Source organism: Somniosus microcephalus, chromosome 2 (assembly GCF_052327205.1).
Source record: "Somniosus microcephalus isolate GS21.2 chromosome 2, FLI_Smic_1.0, whole genome shotgun sequence".
NCBI classification, from domain to species: domain Eukaryota; kingdom Metazoa; phylum Chordata; class Chondrichthyes; order Squaliformes; family Somniosidae; genus Somniosus; species Somniosus microcephalus.
Genome location: NC_140988.1, coordinates 1,862,794 through 1,889,886, shown reverse-complemented (window position 1 = coordinate 1,889,886; position 27,093 = coordinate 1,862,794). Strand labels below are relative to the sequence as shown.

At 47.2% G+C, this 27,093-nt stretch overlaps 2 protein-coding genes across 5 annotated transcripts in view; both read right to left on the bottom strand.

The window, feature by feature from the left end:
* The window catches only part of gne (glucosamine (UDP-N-acetyl)-2-epimerase/N-acetylmannosamine kinase), a 467,449-nt gene that overhangs the window by 68,424 nt on the left and 371,932 nt on the right, over positions 1-27,093 (bottom strand). The window lies entirely within an intron of this gene.
* Positions 12,706-25,111, bottom strand: LOC147122483 (ADP-ribosylation factor-like protein 9). The gene is made up of 4 exons (XM_086005519.1): positions 24,833-25,111; positions 19,258-19,426; positions 15,416-15,591; positions 12,706-14,315 (listed from the first exon to the last, which is right to left on the bottom strand). The coding sequence occupies exons 1-4, from the start codon at positions 24,950-24,952 to the stop codon at positions 14,142-14,144; spliced, it is 639 nt and encodes a 212-aa protein (XP_085861645.1). The 5' UTR covers positions 24,953-25,111; the 3' UTR covers positions 12,706-14,141.

The following is a 27,093-nucleotide window of genomic DNA, read 5'->3' as shown; positions in this document are numbered from 1 at the left end:
AGGGAGAGAGAGGGGGTGAAGAGAGTGGGAAGAGAGGGGGGAAGAGAGGGGGGAGAGAGGGGGGAAGAGAGAGAGGGGTGTGAGAGAGAGGGGGGAAGAGAGAGGGGGTGAGAGAGAGGAGGGGAAGAGAGAGGGGGGAAGAGAGAGGGGGAAGAGAGAGGGTGGAAGAAAGAGGGGGAAGAGAGGGAGGGGGTAGAGAGAGCGGGGTGAAGAGAGAGGGGGTGAAGAGAGAGGGGGAAGAGAGAGGGGGAAGAGAGGGGAGGGGGAAGAGAGAGGGGGAAGAGAGAGGGAGGGGAAGAGAGGGGGGAGAGAGAGGGGGGTGAAGAGAGAGGGGGAAGAGAGAGTGGGGGAAGAGATAGGGGGGGAAGAGAGAGTGGGGAAGAGAGATGGCGGAAGAGAGAGGGGGGAAGAGAGAGGGGGGGGAAAGAGAGTGGGGTGGGGGGAAGAGAGAGGGGTGTGGGGAAGAGAGAGGGGGGAAGAGAGAGTGGGGGAAGAGAGAGGGGGGAAGAGGGAGGGGCTGAAGAGAGAAGGGGGGAGAGAGAGGGGGGGAAGAGAGAGGGTGGGGGAAGAGAGGGGGGAAGAGAGAGGGGGGAAGAGAGGGGGAAGAGGGGGGAAGAGAGAGTGGGGGGGAAGAGAGGGGGGGAAGAGAGAGGGGTGGAAGAGAGGGGGGAAGAGAGGGGGGAAGAGAGAGGGAGGAAGAGAGGGGGGGAAGAGAGAGGGGGGAAGAGAGAGGATAGCAAACTGAGAAAAACCTTGACAATGTACAGACTTAGTGAACATAGCCTGGCGATCGAAAAAGGCAGACACAGACAGACCCGGCTGCCAAGAGAGGACAGGATATGCTCTCACTGCAGTCAGGGAGTGATGGAGACAGAGATGCACTTCCTCACAGCTTGTGGAAAATATCAGGGGCATCAGGGAGAATTTCTACCAAAAATTCTCACAAATATGCCCTGAATTCAGAAATTTGAATTACGACCAAAAACTTCCATACCTACTAGGGGAACAGAGAAACTGTGTAACCTTAGCGGCACGCTATGTTACAGCTTGCCATAAACAGAGGGACAACCAGTAAACCTAAGAAAAGAGTATATACAAATTATACGAATGTATATTTATACACTCAGGGATATATCTGTTTATACACTGTATGAATAGATCTGCGTTTATGTGTTCAACCATAATTGTTTTTCGATGCTTTGGCAACATAAGATGTACCTTATCATGCCAATAAAGCGATTTGAATTGAATTGAATTGAGAGGGGGGGGAAGAGAGAGGAGGAGGAGGGGGGCGGGAAGGAGAGAGAAGGGGGGGAGAAGAGAGAGAAGGAGGGGGGAGAAGAGAGAGAAGGAGGTGGGGGGAGGAGAGAGAGAAGGAGGGGGGGAGAAGAGAGAGAAGGGGGGGAGAAGAGAGAGAAGGAGGGGGGGAGAAGAGAGAGAAGGAGGGGGGAGAAGAGAGAGAAGGAGCGGGGGGGAGAAGAGAGAGAAGGAGCGGGGGGAGAAGAGAGAGAAGGAGGGGGGAGAAGAGAGAGAAGGAGGGGGGAGAAGAGAGAGAAGGAGGTGGGGGGAGGAGAGAGAGAAGGAGGGGGGAGAAGAGAGAGAAGGAGGTGGGGGGAGGAGGAGAGAGAAGGAGGGGGGGAGAAGAGAGAGAAGGAGGTGGGGGGAGAAGAGAGAGAAGGAGCGGGGGGAGAAGAGAGAGAAGGAGGGGGAGAAGAGAGAGAAGGAGGGGGGAGAAGAGAGAAAAGGAGGTGGGGGCGAAGAGCCTGTGAGAGACTGAACCTGGTAAAGAGAGTCCTCGTTGTGGAAAGCGAAGGAGAGACAGTCTATGATGAACTCATGAAAGAGTACAACGACCTATTTCAGGGGTCTAGGCTGCCTTCCAGGAGAACACATGATCAGAGTAGATAAAAGTATGCCAACGGTCATACATCCATGCAGAAAAGTTCCGTTTGCTCTTCAAAAGCAATTGAAGGCAGAGTTGGACAGGATGGAAAGCCTGAATGTGATTCAGAAGATAGATGAGCCAACTGAGTGGGTGAGTTCCCTCGTCGTAGTGGACAAAAAGAATGGAAAGCTCAGAATTTGCCTGGATCCAAGAGATCTAAACAGAGCAATAAAGAGAGAGCACTTCAAGCTTCCTACACATGAGGAAATCATGTCACAGTTTGCAAATGCAAAGTATTTCAGCAAGTTAGATGCATCATCAGGATTTTGGCAGATGAAACTGGACAAGGCAAGTTCAAGACTGTGCACGTTCAACAGTCCATTTGGCAGATACAGATTCCTAAGGTTACCATTTGGCATTGCCTCAGCTCCTGAAGTGTATCACAAAACTATCCATATGATCTATGAGCACCTGGAGGGAGTTGATACATCAATGGATGACATCATAGTATGGGGAACCACGAGAACTGAGCGTGATGAGAGACTGAAAAAAGTGCTGGAAGCAACAAGGAAAACAAACCTGAAGCTGAATAGAGAGAAATGCCAGCTCGGGGTGACAGAACTGACATTCGTGGGAGATATCCTTAGCAGTGAGGGCATCAGACCAGATTCCAGAAAGGTGTCCGCCATTGAGAATATGCCAAAGCCACAATGCAAAAAGGATGTGCAGAGGTTTAATGGAATGATCAACTACATGGGTAAATTCATATCCAACCTCTCAGAAAAGATGGCGCCACTGAGACGACTAACTGAAAAGAACATAGAATGGGAATGGAATCATGAGCATGAGAAGTCATGGAGCAATCTAAAGAAACTGCTCACAGAGGAACCAGTTCTGAGGTTTTATGACCCAGCGAGACCCATCAAGATATCATCAGATGCATCACAGAGTGGGCTCGGTGCCGTTCTTCTGCAAAAATATGACTACTGGCAACCTATTGCATATGCATCGCGCTCAATGACAGACGCGGAGACGCGATATGCTCAAATAGAAAAGGAGCTGCTCAGCATCACATACGCCTGTGAAAGATTTCACCAGTTTGTGTCAGGACAAGCAATCAGTGTAGAGACTGACCATAAGCCCTTGATTGCATTGTTCCAAAAGCCACTAAATAGCTGTCCGCTTAGAATACAAAGAATGATGATCAGGCTGCAACGCTATACACTGAATGTTGCGTACACACCGGGTAAGCTGATGTATACAGCAGACACGTTGTCCAGAGCTGTAGACCCAAGAGAGCCCGCAAACACCAAAATGGATGAAAAAGTGAACGCTTACATGGACATGATCACAAGTGCACTGCCCATAGCAGATGCAAAAATGGAGCTCATAAAGACTGAGACAAACAAAGATGAAACAATGAGACGACTGAGGAAAAGCATCTTGGATGGATGGCCCAACATGAAGCAAGACTGCTCACCTGACATGGCAGAGTACTGGAACTGCAGGGCAGAACTATCAGTGGTCGAAGACATCATCTACAAAGGAAGTAAAATAGTTATCCCAAAGAGTCTGAGAAAAGAGATGCTAAAGAGGATCCATGGAGGACATCTGGGAATCAAAAAGTGTAAGAAAAGAGCACGAGAGGTGATGTACTGGCCACGAATCAACCAAGATGTGACAAATGAGGTGTCAAACTGCACAATATGCCTGAAATATCAAGCAAGCAATCCTGCAGAACCACTAAAGCCACACCCAGCACCAGACAGGCCTTACCAGAAGGTAGGCGCTGACCTATTTGTATGTCAAGGGAAGGACTATCTTGTAGTCACAGACTATTACTCCCTGTATCCAGAGGTGTGTAGACTGTACACCACCACTGCAGATGCTGTGATAACATGTATGAAAGCCATATTCTCCAGACATGGCGTGGCAAGCGAGGTCTTCACAGACAACAGACCCCAGTTTTACAATGCAAGTTTCCGACACTTTGCCAAAGAGCGGGACTTTGTCCACACAACATCAAGTCCTCACTTTCCACAGTCCAATGGACTAGTGGAAAAATCGGTCCAGACAGTGAAAAGACTGATGTACAAGGCAAAAGACAGTGGAATTGACTTCTACCAGAGCATGCTTGTATACCGCACAACGCCGCTCGAGTGTGGTATGTCACCAGCCCAACTCCTTATGGGACGTCTGCTAAGGTCAAACCTACCCATCCCGGAGAACCTCCTGAAAACAAAAGAGGGGGAGAAAGTGAGGAAGTTCAAAGAACAACAGAAAGAAAAGCAAAAGTACTACTATGACAGAGGAACACAAAACCTACCTAAACTCCACACTGGTGACCAAGTAAGGTTCAAAGACAAAACAAACATATGGACTCAGAAGGGAACTGTCCTGAGTGAAGTCCAACCAAGATCATACACCATTCAGACAGATGAGGGTGCTGTGCTGCGAAGAAATCATCGGGATCTTCTCATGGGACCAGCCACAGCAGGTCAAAAGACTGATACTGTTGAACAACCTGATCACACAGCTGAGAAATCATCATCTGAGGCAACAACTCAGATTCAAGGACAATCAATCAGAAAATCCTCAAGACACGTGAAGCCTCCTGAGAGACTCATTGAGCAAGTTTAAGGACTCTTGTTATAGAAGGAAGTAATGTTATCTTATTCTCTCTTCAAGTTCTAGTGTATTTACATATTTCATGTGAACACACAAAACAAGGTTAAAAAACCTTGATAATGATAATGATAATGTAAGTTCATTAAGTGTTACAGTTAAAATGCAGAGTAATACAAAGAAAACATGTTGTTAGATAAAAGTAAAATACTTTTGTTTTAAGAAAGGGAGATGTAATGATATCAGCAAATAGTGATGGTATTTGCCTGTTTGATTATTATGCCTTACCAGCATATTTGCCTGTTTGATTATTTATGCCTTACCAACAGAGGGCATGTGAGAGAGACAGTTTAGTTTTAGTTTCGTTTTAGATGGATCTCTAAGATGGTGTCTCCTGTAATGCTGTTAACTTAGTTGAACAAACTTTAGATTAAAAGACATTCTCTTTCATCAATGTGTCGTCATTGAACCCACATAGAAATCAATACAGGGAGAAGAGAGAGTAGGAGGGGTGGGGGAGAAGAGAGAGAAGGAGGGGGGGGAGAAGAGAGAGAAGGAGGGGGGAGAGAAGGAGGGGGGGAGAGAAGGGGGGGGAGCGGGTGCCGGTTCCGGGGGGGCGGGTTTCTGTCCTCGGGCTCTGGGCCCCCGCGGGGATGATTTGAAGATTTGGGGAATGGCGGCGGTTTTGGTTCTTTCCCTGTTGCGGCCCCGGGGAGAGACGCTGCGGCCCGTCACCCGCTGTAACCCGAGGCCGGGGCTCTGCGGACAGAGCCGGGCCCGTGCCTGAGGGAAAGTCCGCGGCCCCGGGCCCACCTGGCCGGGCCTCGCTCCTCATCCTGCCCACCGCTCCGGCCACTCGCTCTGGCCAGCGTGTCCACCCATCCCCGGTCACCAGAAACCATCCCCGGTAACTAGCAACCACTCCCGGTAACCAGAAACCACCCTCGGTAACCAGCAACCACCCCCGGTAACTAGCAAGCACCCCCAGTAACCAGAAACCATCCCCGGTAACCAGAAACCGTCCCTGGTAACCAGCAACCGTCCCTGGTAACTAGCAACCACCCTGGTAACCAGAAACAACCCCCAGTAACCAGAAACCATCCCCGGTAACTAGCAACCACCCCGGTAACCAGTAACCACCCCCGGTAACCAGAAACCATCCCCGGTAACCAGAAACTGTCCCCGGTAACTAGCAACCACCCCTGGTAACCAGAAACCATCCCCGGTAACCAGAAACCATCCCCGGTAACCAGAAACCGTCCCTGGTAACCAGAGAACGTCCCCGGTAACTAGCAACCACCCCTGGTAACCGGAAACCATCCCCGGTAACCAGTAACCACCCTCGGTAACCAGAAACCATCCCCGGTAACTAGCAACCACCCCCGGTAACCAGAAACAATCCCCAGTAACCAGAAACCATCCCGGTAACTAGAAAGAGGGATAAACCCGGCAACTACAGGCCAGTCAGCCACATGTTGATGGTGGGGAAACTTTGAGAGACCACTCGCTCCGGCCAGCGTGTCCACCCGTCCCCGGTCACCAGAAACCATCCCCGGTAACTAGCAACCACCCCCGGTAACCAGAAACAACCCCCAGTAACCAGAAACCATCCCCAGTAACTAGCAACCACCCCGGTAACCAGTAACCACCCCCGGTAACCAGAAACCATCCCCGGTAACTAGCAACCACCCCTGGTAACCAGAAACCATCCCCGGTAACCAGAAACCATCCCCGGTAACCAGAAACCGTCCCTGGTAACCAGAGAACATCCCCAGTAACTAGCAACCACCCCTGGTAACCAGAAACCATCCCCGGTAACCAGTAACCACCCTCAGTAACCAGAAACCATCCCCGGTAACTAGCAACCACCCCCAGTAACCAGAAACCATCCCCGGTAACCAGAAACCATCCCGGTAACTAGAAAGAGGGATAAACCCGGCAACTACAGGCCAGTCAGCCACATGTTGATGGTGGGGAAACTTTGAGAGACCTTAATCCGGGACAAAGTTAATTTGCATTTGTAAAAATATGGGCTAATAATTGAAAGCCAGCACGGATTTGTTAAAGGCAAATCGCATTTAACTAACTTGATTGAGTTCTTTGATGAAGTAACTGAGATGCTTGATTAGGGTAGCATGGTTGATATGTAAATGGACTTTCAAAAGGCGCTTGGTAAAATACCACATACAGGAAACTCTTTTTTATCCGACACCGACGGGACTGGCGTGGTGCCGGTTTATCAAAAAGTCCGGATTACAGAGAGGTATAGTAAAAGGTACGAGAGTCCCGTACACGGCCACAGATCCAGGAACGGCCACTAATATGAAGTAAAACTTACCTGAACCTACTCCTGCATTTTGCCAGTTAACAAAGACTTCCGGTTATTTAGGTGCCGGTAAATCGAGAGTTTCCTGTAATCGACTTGTTAGCAAAATTAAAGCCTATGGGATTGAAGGGACAAGAGCAGCATGGGTACAAAATTGCCTAAAGGACAGAAGGCAGAGAGTAGTGGTGAACTAACAACAGAAAATGCTGGAAATACTCAGCAGGCCAGGCAACATCCGTGGAGAGAGAAACAGTTAACGTTTCAGGTCTGGGACCCTTCACTGGAGGGAAGTATACAGTGGTGTTCCCCAGGGGTTGGTATTAGGACCACTGCTCTTTTCATATATATTAATGACCTGGACTTGGGTATACAGGGCATCATTTCAAAGTTTGCAGATGACACAAAACTCGGAAATGTAGTAAACAATGAAGAGGATGGTAACAGACTTTTCAAGAATTTGTTTATGGGATGTGGGTGTCCCTAATTGCCCTTGAGAGGTTGGTGGTGAGCTGCCTTCTTGAACCATTGCAGTCCATGTGGTGAAGGTACTCCCACAGTGCTGTTAGGTAGGGAGTTCCAGGATTTTGACCCAGTGACAATGAAGGATCGGCGATATATTTTCAAGTCAGGATAGTGTGTGACTTGGAGGGGAACTTGGAGGTGGTGGTGTTCCCATGCGCCTGCTGCCCTTGTCCTTCTAGGTGGAAGAGGTCGCGGGTTTGGGAGGTACTGCCGAAGAAGCCTTGGTGAGTTGCTGCAGTGCATCTTGTAGATGGTACACACTGCAGCCATGGAACGAGGGAGTGAATGTTTAAGGTGGTGGATGGGGTGCCAATCAAGCGGGCTGCTTTGTCCTGGATGGTGTCGAGCTTCTTGAGTGTTGTTGGAGCTGCACTCATCCAAGCAAGTGGAGAATATTCCATCACGCTCCTTACTTGTGCCTTGCAGATGGTGGAAAGGCTTTGGGGAGTCAGGAGGTGAGACATTCGCTGCAGAATACCTAGCCTCTGACCAGCTCTTGTTGCCACATATTTATGAGGCTGGTCCAGTTAAGTTTCTGGTCAGTGGTGACCCCCAGGATGTTGATGGTGGGGGATTTGGCGATGGTAATGCCATTGAATGTCAAGGGGCAGTGGTTAGGCTCTCGCTTGTTGGAGATAGTCATTGCCTGGCACTTCTGTGGCGCGAATGTTACCTGCCACTTATCAGCCCAAGCCTGAATGTCGTCCAGGTCTTGTTGTATGTGGGCATGGACTGCTTCATTATCTGAGGAGTTGTGAATGGCGCTGAACACTGCAGTCATCAGCGAACATCCCCATTTCTGACCTTATGTTGGGGGGAAGGTCATTGATGAAGCAGCGGAAGATGTTTGGGCCTAAGCTGTGATGATTGACCTTCAACCACCACAACCATCTTCCTTTGTGCTAGGTATGACTCCAGCCAGTGGAGCGTTTTTCCCCCGATTCCCATTGACTTCAGTTTTACTAGGGCTCCTTGATGCCACACCTGGTCAAATGCTGCCTTGATGTTAAGGGCTGTCACTCTCACCTCAGTTCTAGAATTCAGCTCCTTTGTCCATGTTTGGACCAAGGCTGTAATGAGGTCGGGAGCAGAGTGGTCTTGGCGGAACCCAAACTGGGCATCAGTGAGCAGGTTATTCGTGAGTAAGTGCTGCTTGATAGCACTGTTGATGACACCTTCCATCATTTTGCTGATGATTGAGAGTAGACTGATGGGGCAGTAATTGGCCGGATTGGATTTGTCCTGCTTTTTATGGACAGGACATACCTGGGCAGTTTTCCACATTGTCGGATAGATGCCAGTGTTGTAGCTGTACTGGAACAGCTTAGCTAGAGGCGCGGCTAATTCTGGAGCACAAGTCTTCAGCACGACAACCGGGATGTTGTCGGGGCCCATAGCCTTTGCTGTATCCAGTGCGCTCAGCCGTTTCTTGATATCATGTGGAGTGAATCGAATTGGTTGAAGACTGGCTTCTGTAATGGTGGGGACCTCAGGAGTAGGCTGATACGGATCATCCACTTGGCACTTCTGGCTGAAGATGGTTGCAAACACTTCAGCCTTGTCTTTTGCACTCACATGCTGGGCTCCACCATCATTGAGGATGGGGATATTCATGGAGCCTCCTCCTCCTGTTAGTTGTTTAATGGTGCACCACCATTCATGACTGGATGTGGCAGGACTGCAGAGCTTTGAGCTGATCCATTGATTGTGGGATTGCTTAGCCCTGTCTATAGCATGCTGCTTCCACTTTTTAGCGTGCATGTAATCCTGTGTTGCAGCTTCCCCAGTTTGGCACCTCATTTTTAGGTATGCCTGGTGCTGCTCCCAGCATACTCTTCCACATTCCTTATTGAACCAGGGTTGGTCCCCTGGCTTGATGGTAATGGTAGAGTGAGGGATATGCTGGGCCATGAGGTTACAGATTGTGGTGGAATACAATTCTGCTGCTGCTGATGGCCCACAGCGCCTCATGGATGCCCAGTTTTGAGCTGCTAGATCTGTTCTGAATCTATCCCATTTAGCACGGTGGTAGTGCCACACAACACAATGGAGGGTGTCCTCAGTGTGAAGATGGGACTTCGTCTCCACAATGACTGTGCGGTGGTCACTGCTACCAATACTGTCATGAACAGATGCATCTGCGACAGGTAGATTGGTGAAGACGAGGTCAAGTGGGTTTTTCCCTCGTGTTGGTTCTCACCACCTGTCGCAGGCCCAGACTGGCAACTATATCCTTCAGGACTTGGCCAGCTCGGTCAGTAGTGGTGCTACCAAGCCACTCTAGGTGATGGACATTGAAGTCCCCCACCCAGATTACATTCTGTGCCCTTGCTACACTCAGTGCTTCTTCCAAGTGCTGTTCAACATGGAGGAGTACTGATTCATCAGCTGAGGGAGGTGGTAATCAGCAGGAGGTTTCCTTGCCCATGCTTGACTTGAAGCCATGAGACTTCATGGGGTCTGGAGTCAATGTTGCGGACTCCCAGGGCCACTCCTTCCCGACTGTATACCACTCCTGGTGGGTCTGTCTTGCCGGTGGGACAGGACAAACCCAGGGATGGTGATGGAGAAGTCCGGGACATTGGCTGAAAGGTATGATTCTGTGAGTATGACTATGTCAGGCTGTTGCTTGACTAGTCTGTGGGACAGCTCTCCCAATTTTGGCACAAGTCCCCAGATGTTGGTGAGGAGGACCTTTGCAGGGTTGACTGTTGCCATGTCCGTAGCCGGTGCCGAGTGGTCCGTCCGGTTTCGTAGCAGTTTGTTACAACTGAGTGTCTCGCTCGGCCATTTCAGAGGGCAGTTAAGAGTCACCACATTGCTGTGGGTCTGGAGTCACATACAGGCCAGACCAGTGTAATCACAGATTACCCAAAGGGTCTTTGGAGTTGTAAGGCTTTTTATTAAAGAGCTATAGTTTAAAGCATAATCAGATATTACTACATGTGATTGGAAATAGATGCAGTATACATGCAACCCGTGACAGATGAGGGCGATCTACGGCCCTGGAATGGAACGAAACAACCGGATGGACTGTTGTTGGAGGTGTTAGGCCATCAGCCACCTCAGAGGCTAAATTTGACCAAGGTGTTAGGCTGTAGCCACCTCGGGGAAGCCTTCAGCCCCTAACTGCCTGATTTCCCCTCACGGTCGTCCATATTTAGTTATTTCGGTGGGCTGGTGATTACCTGGCATCAATCATTTGTTCCCCATCTGTTGTCTAATTCCAAGGGAGTGGCTACCTATGACAGCCCCCTCCCAATCTCATAAGGTCATTTTCCTCCTTATCTCTGTTCTAAAGGTCTTGTTGACCTCTTGTAGAGGGCTTGTTTATCCTACAGCTCCTTGCTGCATCCTGTATCATGCTTAGTTATGCCCACTCGAATGCCTGTTTTTGTGTTCTGACCTTATAATTCAACTCTCTGTACAGTTATTTTTCCTGACATGACTGGAATCTTTCTGTTTCATCAACTTAGGCAAACTGCTGATCTAGGGAACCCGTAACAGACTGTTATTTCTTTCAATCCGCAATTTCTTACACCAGGTAAGGACGGCAGACTTCCTTCCCTAAAGGGCATTAGTGAACCAGATGGGTCTTTACGACAAGTTGATAGTTTCATGGTCAGCATTACTGACACTAGCTTTTTATTCCAGATTTATTTAATTAATTGAATTTAAATTACCCAGCTGCCGTGGTGGGATTTAAACTCACGTCTGCCAGGGTCATTAGTCCAGGCTTCTGGATTACTAGCCCAATGACATTACCACTACGCTACCGTTCCCACGATAGCAGGAGGACATAAACTGACTGGTGAAATAGGCAGAAACATGGCAGATGAAATTTAACACATCGAAGTGTGTAGTGATCCATTTTGATAGCAAGAATGAGGAGAGGCAATATGAACTAAATGGTACAATTTTAAAGGGGGTGCAGGAAGAGAGACCTGGAGATGTATGTACACAAGTCTTTGAAGGTAGCAGACAAGTTGAGAAGGCTGTTAAAAAGGCATATGGCTTTATAAATCGAGGCATAGAGTACAAAAGCAAGGAAGTTGTGCTAAACCTTCATAAAACACTGGTTACGCCTCAGGTGGAGTATTGTGTTCAATTCTGGGCACCACACTTTAGGAAGGCTGTCAAGGCTTTAGAGAGGGTGAGGAAGAGACTAGATTAGTACCAGAAAAGAAAAGAAAAAGACTTACATTTATATAGCGCCTTTCACGACCATCGGACATCTCAAAGCGCTTTACAGCCAATGAAGTACTATTTGAAGTGGAGTCACTATTGTAATGTGGGAAACACGACAGCAAGCTCCCACAAACAGCAATGTGATAATGACCAGATAATGTTTTTTTTTTGTTATGTTGGTTGAGGGATAAATATTGGCCAGGACACCGGGGATATTTCCCCTGCTCTTCTTCAAGATAGTGCCATGGGATCTTTTACATCCACGTGAGAGCAGACAGGGCCTCGGTTTAACATCTTATCCAAAAGACGGCACCTCCAACAGTGCAGCACTCCCTCAGCACTGCACTGGAGTTTTCAGCCTAGCTTTATGTGCTAACCTTCTGACTCAGAGGCAAGTGTGCTACCCACTGAGCCACGCGATGAAAGACTTCAGTTAGGTGGAGAAACTGAGCTTGCTCTCCTTAGAGCAGAGAAGGTTAAGGGAAGATTTGATAGAGGTGTTCAAAATCATGAATGGTTTTGATGAGTAAATAAGGAGAAACTGTTTCCAGTGGCAGAAGAGTCGGTAACCAGAGGACACAGATTAAGGTAATTGGCAAAAGTTCCCATATCTCACCTTAAATATAATCAAATATTTATACCACTTCTTCAATGTTTATGTTGGTGGGCAAAAGAAAATGTGTTCAATGTCCCTGCTGTCTGCAAAAGGAACCTACTTCTATGCTTACCCATCAGCTGCTCAGAGACAGGGGAAAAGCATGGAGGAGACACAACGTAACCCTCAGAGACACATTTACTCTCGCTGCATTACAAGCCCAAGGGGGTGTCACCAGCGCAAGCTAAATCGCTCAGAACTACCTGGCTTCAGGATTTATAGACTGAGGTTTCCCCCACTATGTGGAAGAAATTTTACAAGGACAGAGACAATTATCTTGGACTGATTTGCATTAGGAATTTTTGACTGTCACCTCTACGGTAGTAGATACTGTTCTGAGAGGGTTTTGTTCCCAGACAACCTGATCACAGAATAGTAATAGCATCTAGTACGATGCCTGACAATTGGACCATCCATTGTTTTCAACAAGGGTAACAATTCAAATTTATGGAGAATCTTAAAGGAGAAAAGCAAAGGAAATAAAACTGCATAAAGCCACACAAAAGCATTTAATATTTTATTTAAACCACAGATACAGTTTTAGTAATCAGCCCCTGAATTGCAAAGTCTATTTTGAATATAGAGTGTGGCCTGGATTCTTTTGCCTGCCCAGTGGATTTGGGGCAGGTATAATGTAAAATTGCTCGGGTACAAACTTCTCCTTGTCCTTGACTTTCTTGGCATATCCCAATTTCCTGCTTCCCAGTGATGGACACTATGCCCATCGACACCCCATTTCCTGCTTCCCAGGCTCAGCGACGGACATTGTGCCCATTGACACCCGTTCCTGCTCTCTGGGCCCAGCGATGGACACTGTGCCTATCTACATATAGGTGGGCATATGGAAAGTCAATGCAAATGGGGAAACTATGTCCTCTAACATCTCTCCCCCACCCTGTGTCACTGCCAGGCTGAACGAGTCAGTCTCGGGTCTCTGGTTTACCAAGGGCAGAGCAGGGAGATGCGTGAATTTGTTTTGGGCTTCACTGCCTTACAGTTACCCAGTGATAGTTTGCACAGGCCCAAAGAGGCCACCTTCACCCCTACACCATGGCAGGCCCCAAACCTCCACCCCCATTTCAGTGGGATTTCTGGACAGTGGCCAGGGTTCCGACCTCCAATATTCAAATGACCCCAAGACCAGAAGACCAGTCGGGTGAAAGTCCTGTCCGCCACCCCCCCCACCCATCCCCCAACAACAACCCCCGGAGATGTGCCCCAAGTAAAAAAAAGCATGGAAAATCTTAAGTTGTAGCATTTACGCCAATGAACAGAGCGGGTCTACTCTGGGTGATATATTGGAATCTGCTCTGGGTGATATATTGGAATCTGCTCTGGGTGATATATTGGAATCTGCTCTGGGTGATATATTGGAAGTGGACTCATCAGCGATAAAACATAATTAATTGCATTACCTCCACTCAATAATTCTGTAAGATTCCAATGTTCCTCCACTTAAACCAAAATGTTTCACTATTCCCAATCAAAGGTGACTATAATCACCTGCAGCTCTCTGTATTTCTGAGTTGAACAGGTGCGCACAGATTTCTGGCTGTAAATCTTAACTACTGGATCAGACATGAAGGGTGCTCCAGTCCCACCAGTCACTAAATTAGAAATATACAATGTAACCCTTGGAGCAAATGATAAAATAGAAAGGTGTACAGTGACTATTACAACATACCGGACAGCTGTTTCTAATAGTATATCCTTAAATGTGCAATCAGGTGTAAAATATATATCATTGTGTAAAAAGTATATTTTGTTCCAAACCCAAATTTGTTTTTACAACTATTTCTTTAGATTCAAAAAAATCAGTTTCTACATCACACAATCAAATGTGACCCGATAGTGCTTTAGTAAAAATATTACATTGAAGAATATGATGAAAGGGCAGTGATTCAAGGCAGAAGTGAGAGAATCATGTGCACATTCACTCCTCAGCAGATCACCAGCTGGGCAATTAGTTCCTTGGCATCTTGAACGCTTGTTGGTATTTGTGACCCATCTTCTGCGACATGGGTTCCAATAAGAAAAAGCTTCCTTTCATCACCTAGCTCCGCGAGGGAAAGTTGCTCATGGATTTCTGAAATGGTACAGGCCCCTTCAATATCCTGAAAGACAATAATGATAACCCAATGTTAGTATCTTACAGACAAGTAATCAGCTATGGGTTCTAAACTCTCGAGTAATTCCTGGAAAACAGGGACACAATAAAACATACAGAGAAAGATCTAAACCAGGGCAACATGAAATGCGCAACACCTAAAATGTTGAATAATAGATCGATGATTCTCAAACCAAGGCAATGGGCGTGTACATAACATTCTTCCTATTCCATATTGTGAAAAATAGGTATATTTAATTCAATTGTTAACCTTCCAGTTCCCCAACACAACTTCCACATCCATGTTTGAAAGATTGTGATCAAGCTACTGCTATTTCTTATCTGACTTCCTTCAGCATGCACATCAAGGCCCATTGCTATTTCCACTTTGAGTTGCACAAATTTTTTCAGTATATTTCCTTATTTGTCTGTGGAGGGGCATTCCCGCAAAGCCGCACTTACGGCAGGGGGAGGTGGCCAAGAATCTTTGGGCCGAATATTTTTAGTCTGTTTCGTTGTTATGAAAAAAATGTTTGCCATTAATTAGCTTGCAAAACAATGCTGCAAAATTGAAGTCTGGAAAGGACGCACCTACAGTTATGTCTGTGCTTAACTAACAACAGCTCAAGCAGCAACACAGTAGGCCAAACATGCCCAGGCTTTTTGGTCAATCAGAAGAAGCCTTGTGAGCCACATATAGGGGTAGGTTTTCCTGGTCTTGCACCTGGACAGAGTAGATCACCTGGGCACAGCGAATGCAGGAAAATCTGCTCAAAGAAGATTAAATCCATCTTTCCATTTAATGGCATATATCGCAAATCGATAGATTTTCATCCACCAATTAGACAAACCTTACCAAACCTCCAGGCCCACAAAATTGCAACAGGACACATCACCAAATATTGCCTGGGCTTCGAGAGGTGGGTTGTCAGGCAAAGGGGCTGCATGTGGTCCATGGGCTGCAGTTTGGACACCAGTGCAGTAGAAATAGTGCTACAGGTAGCCGCACAACACAGTAACCAAGTATGGTCCATATAACGCACCTGGGGAAAATGCTAGAGTTCCAGTTTACCTTTGTTTTTGTGTGAACACTGGTGAGGCACATACCTGCTTGTTGGCTAAAACAACAACAGGAATTGTTGCATCTCCTTGGACCAGTTGGTGAAGCTCCTTTTTAGCAAGCGGCATCCGATTGTGGTCTGCTGAATCCACCACGTAAACCAGAGCCTGTGACCCAGGTAGATGAGAGGACCAACACTGACGTAGAGATTCACCACCACCAACTTCCAGACAAAACACAATAGGTGATACAGCGAGTCAGTGTGCAAATTACAGCATATTAAAATATCTATATGATAGCAAAATACTGCGGATGCTGGAAATCCGAAATAACAACAGAAAACGCTGGAAAAACTCAGCAGGCCAGGCAACAACCGTGGAGAGAGAAACAGAGTCAAAGTTTCAAGTCGATGACCTTTCGTCAGAACTGGAAAAAAGCAGGAAATGGAAAGCAGGTTTAGGGGCTGGGAAAAGGGGGAGGGGATGAAAGAACAAAAGGGAAGGTCAGTGATAGGATAGAAAGCAGGAGAGATTAAGAGACATTAAGAGATATTCAAGGCGAGAGGAGGTGGTAATGGGACAGGTTAAGAAACAAAGGATGGCTCTAGATGGGGGGTGAACACTGGTGAAGCACATACCTGCTTGTTGGCTAAAACAACAACAGGAATTGTTGCATTTCCTTGGACCAGTTGGTGAAGCTCCTTTTTAGCAAGTGGCATCTGATTGTGGTCTGCTGAATCCACCACGTAAACCAGAGCCTGTGACCCAGGTAGATGAGAGGACCAACACTGACGTAGAGATTCACCACCACCAACCCCATCTAGAGCCATCCTTTGTTCGTCAACCTGTCCCATTGCCACCTCCTCTCGCCTTGAATATCTCTTAATGTCTCTTAATCTCTCCTGCTTTCTATCCTATCACTGACCTTCCCTTTTGTTCTTTCATCCCCTCCCCCTTTTCCCAGCCCCTAAACTTGCTTTCCATTTCCTGCTTTTTTCCAGTCCTGACAAAAGTTCATCGACCTGAAACGTTGCCTCTGTTTCTCTCTCCACGGATGCTGCCCTGGCCTGCTGAGTTTTTCCAGCGTTTTCTGTTGTTATATTAAAATATCTAACCTGGTTTAGTTATATTAATTTTGTTTTTGAAAATTAGAATCAGAGAATCTTACAGCACCGAAGATCATTTGGACCATCGCGCCTCTGCTGGATCTTAGTCCCATCCCCTTGTGCTTTTCCTCTATCCCTTTAATTTTTACTTTATTTATCCACATCCCTTTTAAAAGGTGTTATGGATTCTGCTTCCATTGCTGTTTTTGGTCAGGAATTTCATCTACCCTCAGAATCAAATACAATTCTCCGAACCTCTCTCTTCGTCCTTTTGGAGATGAGCTTAAATTTCATGCCCTCTAGGTCACTGACCAGCAGTAATAGATTTTCCCTATTTACCCGATCTAAAACCCTCACACTTTGACCACCTATCAGATTATCTCTTAACCTTGTTTATTTTAATGAGATTTATTTTAATAAAGAGCCAGTTTCTTTAGTTCCTCTTTATTACTAAAGCCTCTCGTCCCTGTATCATTCTAGTGAATCTCTCTGTCCCCTCAATATAGCCTTTACATCCTTCCTATAGAAAGGCATCCAAAATGAGACAATATTCTAACTGGCCTAACCAATTATTTATAAAGATTTGGCATGACTTCTTTGCCTCTATTTATAAAACCTAGAGTCCCATATTCTTTTCTTAAAGCTTGAATGGCCTGTTCGTCCTCCTCCTTCTCCAGACTGCCCTGTGACACACATCATTCCTGGATTATCAGCTTCAACAACTCCGTCAAATACATTCAAATTAATCAAAAATAAACAAACAGCAAATCAGAGAATCATAGAAAGTTACAGCACAGAAGGCGGCCATTCAGCCCATCGTGTCTGTGCCGGCCGAAAAAGAGCTATCCAGCCTAATCCTACTTTCCAGCTCTTGGTTCGTAGCCCTGTAGGTTATGGCAGTTCAAGTGCATATCCAAGCACTTTTTAAATGTGATGAGGGTTTCTGCCTCTACCACCCTTTCAGGCAGTGAATTCCAGACTCCCACCACCCTTGGGGTGAAAAATGTTCTCCTCAACTCCACTCTAATCCTTCTACTAATTACTTTATATCTATGCCCCCTGGTTATTGACCTTTCTACTAAGGGAAATAGGTCCTTCCTATCCACTCTACCTAGGCCCCTCATAATTTTATACACCTCAATCAAATCTCCCCTTAGCCTCCTCTGTTCCAAAGAAAACAACCGCAGCCTCTCCAATCTTTCCTTGTAGCTAAAATTCTCCAGTCCTGGCAACATCCTCATAAATCTCCTCTATACCTGCTCTAGTGCAATCACATCTTTCCTGTAATGTGGTAACCAGAACTGTACTCAGTACTCTAGCTGTGGCCTAACTAGTGTTTTACAGCGCTCAGGCATAACCTCCCTGCTCATAAATTCTATGCCTCGGCCAATAAAGGCAAGTATCCCGTATGCCTTCTTAACCACCTTATCTACCTGTCCTGCTACCTTCAGCGATCTGTGGACATGCACTCCAAGGTCTGTCTGTTCCTCTACACTTTTCAGTATCCTACCATTTATTGTGTATTCCCTTGCCTTGTTAGCCCTCCCCAAATGTGTTACCTCACACTTCTCCGGATTGAAATAAAATGGTTATAATGATTGGCTTTTACTACTCTCAAAATATGCCACCATTTCGCCACCTCCAGCCTCCTTGTGACTGTGTCCATGGTTAGGCGTCACAAACATAAAGGAAAAGCTGTTTCAGATGCAGACACTAATACAATAGCAAAATACTGCGGATGCTGGAAATCTGAAATAACAACAGAAAATGCTGGAAACACTCAGCAGGTCAGGCAGCATCTGTGGAGAGAGAAACAGAGTTAACGTTTCAGGTCTATGATGAAATGTTAATTCTATTTCTCTCTCCACAGATGCTGCCTGACCTGCTGAGTGTTTACAGCAATTTCTGTTGTTATTTCAGATGCAGACAGCCTAAAATCATGGAGCAGCAGAGAGGGTGTTCCCAGAGCTGCTATTTTATCTCAGTCTGCAGTAGCTCTTCTGACTATTTGCTACAAAATGTCAACTTTTTAAATGCTGGTATTAATGTGTTTAGAACATTATCTTATTTTAGTGACTGGTGTCAATAGGTAACTGTGGCTAATGTTAGTAGGTACTGTTATAAACACAGAATGCAGTATTTCCAACACTGGTAATCTTGGTTGAAACTCATTTGTAGCAATTAGTTTAATATGTTACAGCTACAGCTAAATGACTGAGATAAAATAGTAGCTCCAGGATTAACTGCTCGGAGGAAGTGGCAGGCAAACTAGCCGGACTTGTGGGGTCTGGGACATTCTAACTGAAACCGAGATAAATAGTAATACCCTCTCTGTGCTTACAACAGAAGCTCCGATTCCATCGGAAGATCCTGGGGGGGCCTACCTGGAAACTAAGGGACTCGCATGGAGAATGAAGCTGGAGACCAGGAATACCCCAGGAATACCTCATTTCAATGGCAGGAGCAGGCCGCGCTGCACCTCCCGCTCCCAAGGAGAGCCCTGGAAAGTCTGGGGCAACGTTAAAAGGAACAGGGACCTGGTGATCTGAGTCCCCACCCATTTCTCCTGACCTTTGTAGCTAGGTAACTGGCCCACCATTTCCTCTCACTAACCATGGGCAAAGCTCTATAGGAGATTGACTAGTAAAAAGGAACAAGGCCTACTCATGTATGAAGACCTTCAGAATGGAATGGCAGCTCTTTAATCATCATTTTCCCTCTCCATAATTACCCTAGAATATTCTCTACATTGAGAGGTGTTAACCGGCTAACATTTTGACTTACTCTCTAGAAATTCTAATTCAACTTCTTCAGTCTTAACGCACACACTGTTAAACATCATGGTAGGTCCATCACTCCTTTTGACTGTGTTGTTAGATAGACTGTGCAGAATGCTAGTCTTCCCTGCGCCATCAAGACCAACTACAAGAATTTGTTTCACGTTTTCATCATCCTTTTAAAAAAAAGTTTAAATTATTTGAGAAACAGCCAAAGGTGAACTTGGTCTTTTGCAAAATATTTCAGAAGTGACAAAGTGAATTTCTATCAGTTGTTCAGTCTTAAGCCTCTGCTTAAATTGATAAATGGTGACACAGGTACTCAGGTTGGCAAAATTGTTTATTTTATCTCTGAAACCAGTACCCTAGTTATCACCAAACACTGGGTAGGTAGCCAACGTGGATTCAGAAAGGGAAGATTGTGTCTGACCAACCTCCTCGACTTCTTTGAGGAAGTGACACCCCAAGTATGACATAGTGCACCTAGACAAAGTTCCACATGAAAGGCTACTAGTCAAACTCTAAGCTGTGGAGATTCAGGAGGGGCCTGTGCAATTGGAGGAGGCATCTCAAAAATTACAGAATGAGTTGAACAAGATAAGTCCTATTTCTTATGTTCTATGTATGTGGGCAGAACAATGGCAGCTGAAGTTTAATGCAGACAAATGCAAAGTACTGCACAAAGAAAGGAAAAATGGATAAGAATGAAGTTGAAAGAGACCTAGGAGGCTTGACACTAAACATGTCCGACCAATCCAGAGCAATCAACAAAGATAATAGAAAGTTAAATTGCGTAGACGAAACAATAGAATACAAGACTGAGAAAGTCATGATCAAACTGCATAGGCCACACTTTGAGTACTGTGTCGAGTTCTGGCCATTGAGAAAAAAGGGAGTCATTTAAGCACTGGAGGTAGTGCAGAGAAAAGCCACAATAGTAATCCCTAGTGTTAGACATCTCAATTATGATGAAATAGCGGAGTAACTTGGAATATTCAGCCTGGAAAGGACATGTCTGAGAGGTGATCTTTTAGAATCATAGAATGATACTGCAATTGTGGAGAGATAAGATAATTAAGGATATGGAAAAGGTAACTTGGACAACTACTTTAAATTAAATTGTGAGAGTAGGACAATAGGATCAGAGGTGCAAACTAGAAAAATTAAAATTTAGGACTGATAACTTCTTCACACAAAGAGTGACCAACACATGAGATGAACTCCCAGAGTAGTAGAGGCAAAAACCCTGGAATTGTTTAAGAAACAATTAGATGCTGCATTGGGAGAAGGGTCAGCTGCTTCAGAATGGATGAATTCAGATGGGCCAAATGGAATTATCTTGTGCTCTTGTAATTCTGACATAAGTGAAAATGTAGAGCATTGCAAGGGTCATTTTCTGCCTTCACACTTCCAGCCAGCAGCATATGTTGAAAGTTCAGGCAATGTACTTACCCTGCCAGGAGCACAGGTCAAAAAAGTTTAAATTTAACTTTCCTTCTTTTTTGTGAACCTTGTTCTCATGTTGAGGGATGACAGCGCTGGGGAATTTGGACACTGAGTGTCAGCATCAAGCACTCCCAGCTCATATACAACTTGCTTGGACAAAGAGTAAAGCTCCCTCCTACTATAGACAAATACTGCACCAGTGCAACATTTTTCCATTCATTACTTCAGCCATCTCTGGCTGAAATTGTCAACTTTGTGTCAAATTAGGGACACTTGTGCTGTCAGCCATGACCATAGAAACTAGACTGAGAAATTTTAAACATACAAAGGCTATGCACGGAGCAGGTTTCAGCTTGCAGATTAAAACTACATTTAAAAAAAATTCCTAACAAAATCCTACAGGCTAGAACCACCCTTCTCACTTGTGTAAATGAAGTCGCTCACTGAAACATCCAGACTGATGTCTTCCAGATACGTGATTCAGCCATCCAGTGGATTCACTTAGTTAGAACAGCAACGTGTTTCGAACAGACAATACAGGGAAGAAATCTGACTCCAATTTTTCAAGTCTTTCTTCTTTGTATTTAGATTTCTTCACACCAGGCAGCATCCTGGTGATTCTGTGCTGTACCCTCTCTAAAGCCTCAGTATCCTTCCTATAGCGTGGAGCCCAACACTGCACACAGTACTCCAACTGTAGTCTTACTATAGTTACACACAGATTACATCTCAACTTTTATACTCTATACCTCTTCACATAAAATTCAGGATTTTATTAGCTTTTTTTAATGGCCTTATCCACTTGAGGGGCTGTTTTTAATGTCTTCTGAACCTGAACCCTGAAATCTCTCTGCTCTTCCACATCACTCAGCTCTCCACCATTCAAAAGTGTAATTATTACTTTTATTTTTTTAAACCAAAATGTACCACCTCACATTTACCACTTTTTTCCCCCATTCCAACATCTTATCAATATCCCCTTGCAATATCCTTCAGTCCTCAGAATTATTTACTGTGCCTTTTACTCTGAGATTACTTAATGGCCAGTGTTGGCAGAAAGTGCAGGTGTCTGATATAGTTTACTGATGGCTCTTTATCTTGCTGATGCTGCTTTACTCTGAAGAAGTCTGAGATTCCTTCCTCTTATCACACTGTTTGTACCTCAGAAGTGGCTATCTTTCCCAAAGAAAAAGATCTAATGTAGTACTAATCCTTAGTAATGGGTTCTCAAATACTACCAAAAATATAGAAAATAAAAAATAGTGCAAAACCTTATTTTGAATTTCACCCAACTGAAATATTTTTTCCATTCAAGAAACCTGATCACTATCAGCAAAATGTATCTAGAAGAAACCACAATTATAAGAGTGAGACCACTTACGGTCAGCGACTTACCCCAAAAATGTTATCTTAGTATTAGCACCCTGCCCTTTCACATCTGGGGCCTGAGTCTCAATCCGTTACCTGCTGGTTTCAGGGTCTTAAGTGAAATACGATGAGAAATCGCCACCCACAGTGGACATGAGCTCACAGCACAAACTACCCACAATTCAGTAAAATCTGGTCATCTTATTCAGAAAAGCTACATCCATGACTGGTGTTGAAAGTAGAAATGCCACACTGGTACAATAGATTGATGACACTTTTCAGAGGTTGGACCAAATATAGGGAGTGTTAAGCTGCCTTTAAGAAAGGAAGACTTGCATTTCTCCAGCGCCTTTCACAACCACCGGACATCCCAAAGCGCTTAACAGCCAATGAAGTACTTTTTGAAGTGTGGTCACTGTTGTAATGTAGGAAACACGGCAGCCAATTTGCGCAGAGCAAGCTCCCACAAACAACAACATGATAATGATCAGATTATCTGTTTTAGTGATATTGGTTGAGGGATAAATATTGGCCAAGGCACCGGGGATAACTCCACTGCTCTTCTTCAAAATAGTGCCATAGGATCTTTTACGTCCACCTGAGAGTAGTGTCTCGGTTTAACGCCTCATCCGAAACACGGCCCCTCTGACAGTGCAGCGCTCCCTCAGTACTGACCCTCCGACAGTGCAGCGCTCCCTAAGTACTGACTCTCCGACAGTGCGGCGCTCCCTCAGTACTGACCCTCCGACAGTGCGGTGCTCCCTCAGTACTGCCCCTCCGACAGTGCAGCACTCCCTCAGTACTGACCCTCCGACAGTGCGGTGCTCCCTCAGTACTGCCCCTCCGACAGTGCAGCACTCCCTCAGTACTGACCCTCCGACAGTGCGGCGCTCCCTCAGTACTGGCCCTCCGACAGTGCGGTGCTCCCTCAGTACTGCCCCTCCGACAGTGCAGCACTCCCTCAGTACTGACCCTCCGACAGTGCGGCGCTCCCTCAGTACTGACCCTCCGACAGTGCAGCGCTCCCTCAGTACTGACCCTCCGACAGTGCGGCGCTCCCTCAGTACTGACCCTCCGACAGTGCAGCACTCCCTCAGTACTGCCCCTCCGACAGTGCAGCACTCCCTCAGTACTGCCCCTCCGACAGTGCGGCGCTCCCTCAGTACTGACCCTCCGACAGTGCAGCACTCCCTCAGTACTGCCCCTCCGACAGTGCAGCACTCCCTCAGTACTGACCCTCCGACAGTGCGGCGCTCCCTCAGTACTGACCCTCCGACAGTGCAGCGCTCCCTCAGTACTGCCCCTCCGACAGTGCGGCGCTCCCTCAGTACTGCCCCTCCGACAGTGCGGCGCTCCCTCAGTACTGACTCTCCGACAGTGCGGCGCTCCCTCAGTACTGCCCCTCCGACAGTGCAGCGCTCCCTCAGTACTGCCCCTCCGACAGTGCAGCACTCCCTCAGTACTGCCCCTCCGACAGTGCAGCGCTCCCTCAGTACTGCCCCTCCGACAGTGCGGTGCTCCCTCAGTACTGACCCTCCGACAGTGCGGCGCTCCCTCAGTACTGCCCCTCCGACAGTGCAGCGCTCCCTCAGTACTGCCCCTCCGACAGTGCGGTGCTCCCTCAGTACTGACCCTCCGACAGTGCGGCGCTCCCTCAGTACTGCCCCTCCGACAGTGCAGCGCTCCCTCAGTACTGCCCCTCCGACAGTGCAGCACTCCCTCAGTACTGCCCCTCCGACAGTGCAGCACTCCCTCAGTACTGCCCCTCCGACAGTGCAGCACTCCCTCAGTACTGCCCCTCCGACAGTGCAGCACTCCCTCAGTACTGCCCCTCCGACAGTGCAGCACTCCCTCAGTACTGACCCTCCGACAGTGCGGCGCTCCCTCAGTACTGCCCCTCCGACAGTGCGGCGCTCCCTCAGTACTGCCCCTCCGACAGTGCAGCACTCCCTCAGTACTGCACTGGAGTGTCAGCCTAGATTTGTGCTGAAGTCTCTGGAGTGGGACTTGAACCCACAACCTTCTGTCTCAGAGACACGAGTGCTGCCCACTGAGCCACGGCTGACACTGCCATATTGAAGCTGTGAGCCCAAAATTGAAAAGTGGCCTATTCCGCAAAACTCTCATGATGCGCCTGGGTGACCACAAAGTTGTTTTTTATTATAAAAAGGAAAACAAGTTAGACTTGTTCCCTTTGGAACTGGTTCTTGTGCAGGTACGGGCCTGCCCAGGTGTGGCACAGCAAGGAGTCAGGAAAAAATACTAAGCTATGGACTGAGAATTGTTGCCCAAAGACAATTTAAGCTCCTGTTGTTGGGCAAAAAGTCAATGGAATCTGTTGAAGAGGAAAGCTTATAAAACCCGTAAAGCACCAAGTAAGGCAGACTGATATTTTCTGCAAGTGATGACCAGTTAACTTTTTATGGGTGAAATGATGCAGATATGGGAGAAGGTTACCAATATTTGCATAAACAGTAAGAAATACAGTATAGAAGTAAACTCAATATATTAATTCCAAATGGCTGGCTTGCAATACTGGGCCTCTTGAATGCGTTCAGCAAATCTGCTGCAGAACGAGCAACAGGAGGGGGGAGCAGTGGAGAAGCTGCAGCTTCGCAGCCACACCGAGTCTACACCAGCGGCCCAGCCCACACCCTTGCATCATTTTCCTTTCCAAATACAAATTAATCCTATTAAATGATCTTATAATCTCTGCCTCAAAAGCCGCTTGTGGAACTTCCCCACAGTGACTTCACTCCCGATCCCACCTCCGCTTCGATCTCCTCCCGCTTGTGGCCGAACACTCTCCCCCAAGCGGCGTAGATGATGCCGCCGACCAGCGCCACGGCCACCCCGAGCAGCCCGACCCGATAAACCTGCTCCAGCATCGCACAGCAAAATCCCAGCCCCGAGTCAGCGACAAATGGGCGGGCGGGGCACTGCGCTCATTCCGGGCTCCCAGACACCGGCCTCTGTGAGCTGGGCCGCCGCATTGTGATGACCCGCAGCCGTCAGCCGGAGAGCAGCCCGGCCCCGCCCGCCTCGCCTTAACCCAACCCCAGCCTTAACCCAACGCAGCCCGGTTCCAGAGTGGCTTAACCCAGTCCCAGCCTGGCTTAACCCAACCAAGCCCGGCTCAACTCAGCCCCAGCCTGGCTTAACCCATTCCCAGCCCAGCTTAACCCAGTCCCAGCCCGGCTTAACCCAGTCCCAGCCCGGCTCAACCCAACCCAGCCTGGCTTAACCCAACCAAGCCCAGCTCAACTCAGCCCCAGCCCGGCTTAACCCAAACCCAGCCCGGTTCAACCCAAGCCCAGCCCGGCTTAACCCAGTCCCAACCCGGCTTAACCCAGTCCCAACCCAGCTTAACCCAGTCCCAGCCCAGCTCAACCAACCCAGTCCCAACCTGGCTGAACCCAAGCCCAGCCCCACTTAACCCAACCTAGCCTGGCTCAACACAGCCCCAGCCCGGCTCAACCCCAGCCCAGCCCCAGCCTGGCTCAACCCCAACCCAGTCCCATCCCGGCTTAACCCAACCCAGTCCCATCCCGGCTTAACCCAACCCAGCTTAACCCAACCCCAACCCAGTCCCAGCCCGGCTCAACTCAGCCCCAGCCTGGCTCAACCCCAACCCAGCTTAGCCCAACCCAGTCCCAACCTGGCTTAACCCAAGCCCAGCCCAGTTCAACCCAGCCCGGCTTAGAAACATAGAAGATAGGAGCAGGAGTAGGCCATTCGGCCCCTTGAGCCTATTCCACCATTTAATGAGATCATGGCTGATCATCCAAACTCAGTACCCTGTCCCTGCTTTCTCCCCATATCCCTTTAGCTTTAAGAAATATATCTAACTCCTTCTTGAATGTATTTAATAAGTTGGCCTCAATGGCCTTCTGTGGTAGAGAATTCCACAGGTTCACCACTCTCTGGGTAAAGAAATTCCTCATCTCAGTCCTAAATGGCTTACCCCTTATCCTTAGACACTGACCCCTGGTCCTGGACTCCTCCGCCATCGGGAACATCCTTCCTGCATCTAGTCTGTCTAGTCCTGTTAGAATTTTATAAGTTTCAATGAGATCCCCTCTCATTCTTCTAAACTCTAGCGAATGTAAGCCTAATCGACCCAATCTCTCTTCATACGTCATTCCTGCCATTCCAGGGATCAGTCTGGTGAATCTTCGCTGCACTCCCTCCATGGCAAGAACATCCTTCCTCAGATAAGGCGACCAAAACTGCACACAATACTCAAGGTGTGGTCTCACCAAGGCCCTATACAACTGCAAGACATCCTTGCTCCTGTACGCGAATCCTCTCGCTATGAAGGCCAAGATACCATTTGCCTTCTTAACCGCCTGCTGCACCTGCATGCTTACCTTCAGCGACTGGTGCACAATGACACCCAGGTCTCGTTGCACTTCCTCTTTTCCCAATCTATTGCCGTTCAGATAATAATCTGTCTTCCTGTTTTTGCCACCAAAGTGGATAACCTCACATTTATCCACATTATACTGCATCTGCCCAATCACCCAACCTGTCCAAATCATACTGGAGTTTCTCTGCATCCTCCTCACAGCACACACGCCCACCCAGCTTTGTGTCGTCTGCAAACGTGGAGATATTACATCTAGTTCCCTTGTCTAGATCATTAATATATATTGTGAATAGCTGGGATCCTAGCACCTATCCCTGTGGTACCCCACTAGTCACTGCCTGCCACTCGGAAAAAGACCCGTTTATTCCAACTCTCTGCTTCCTGTCTGCCAACCAGTTCTCTATCCAAGTCAGTACCTTACCCCCAATCCCACGTGCTTTAACTTTGCACGCCAATCTCTTATGCGGGACCTTATCGAATGCCTTCTGAAAGTCCAAATAGACCACATCCACTGGTTCTCCCTTATCTATTCTACCAGTTACATCCTCAAAAAATTCCAGATTAGTCAAGCATGATTTGCCTTTTGTAAATCCATGTTGACTTTGTCCGATCCTGTCACTGTATTCCAAGTGCTCTGCTATTACATCTTTTATAATGGAC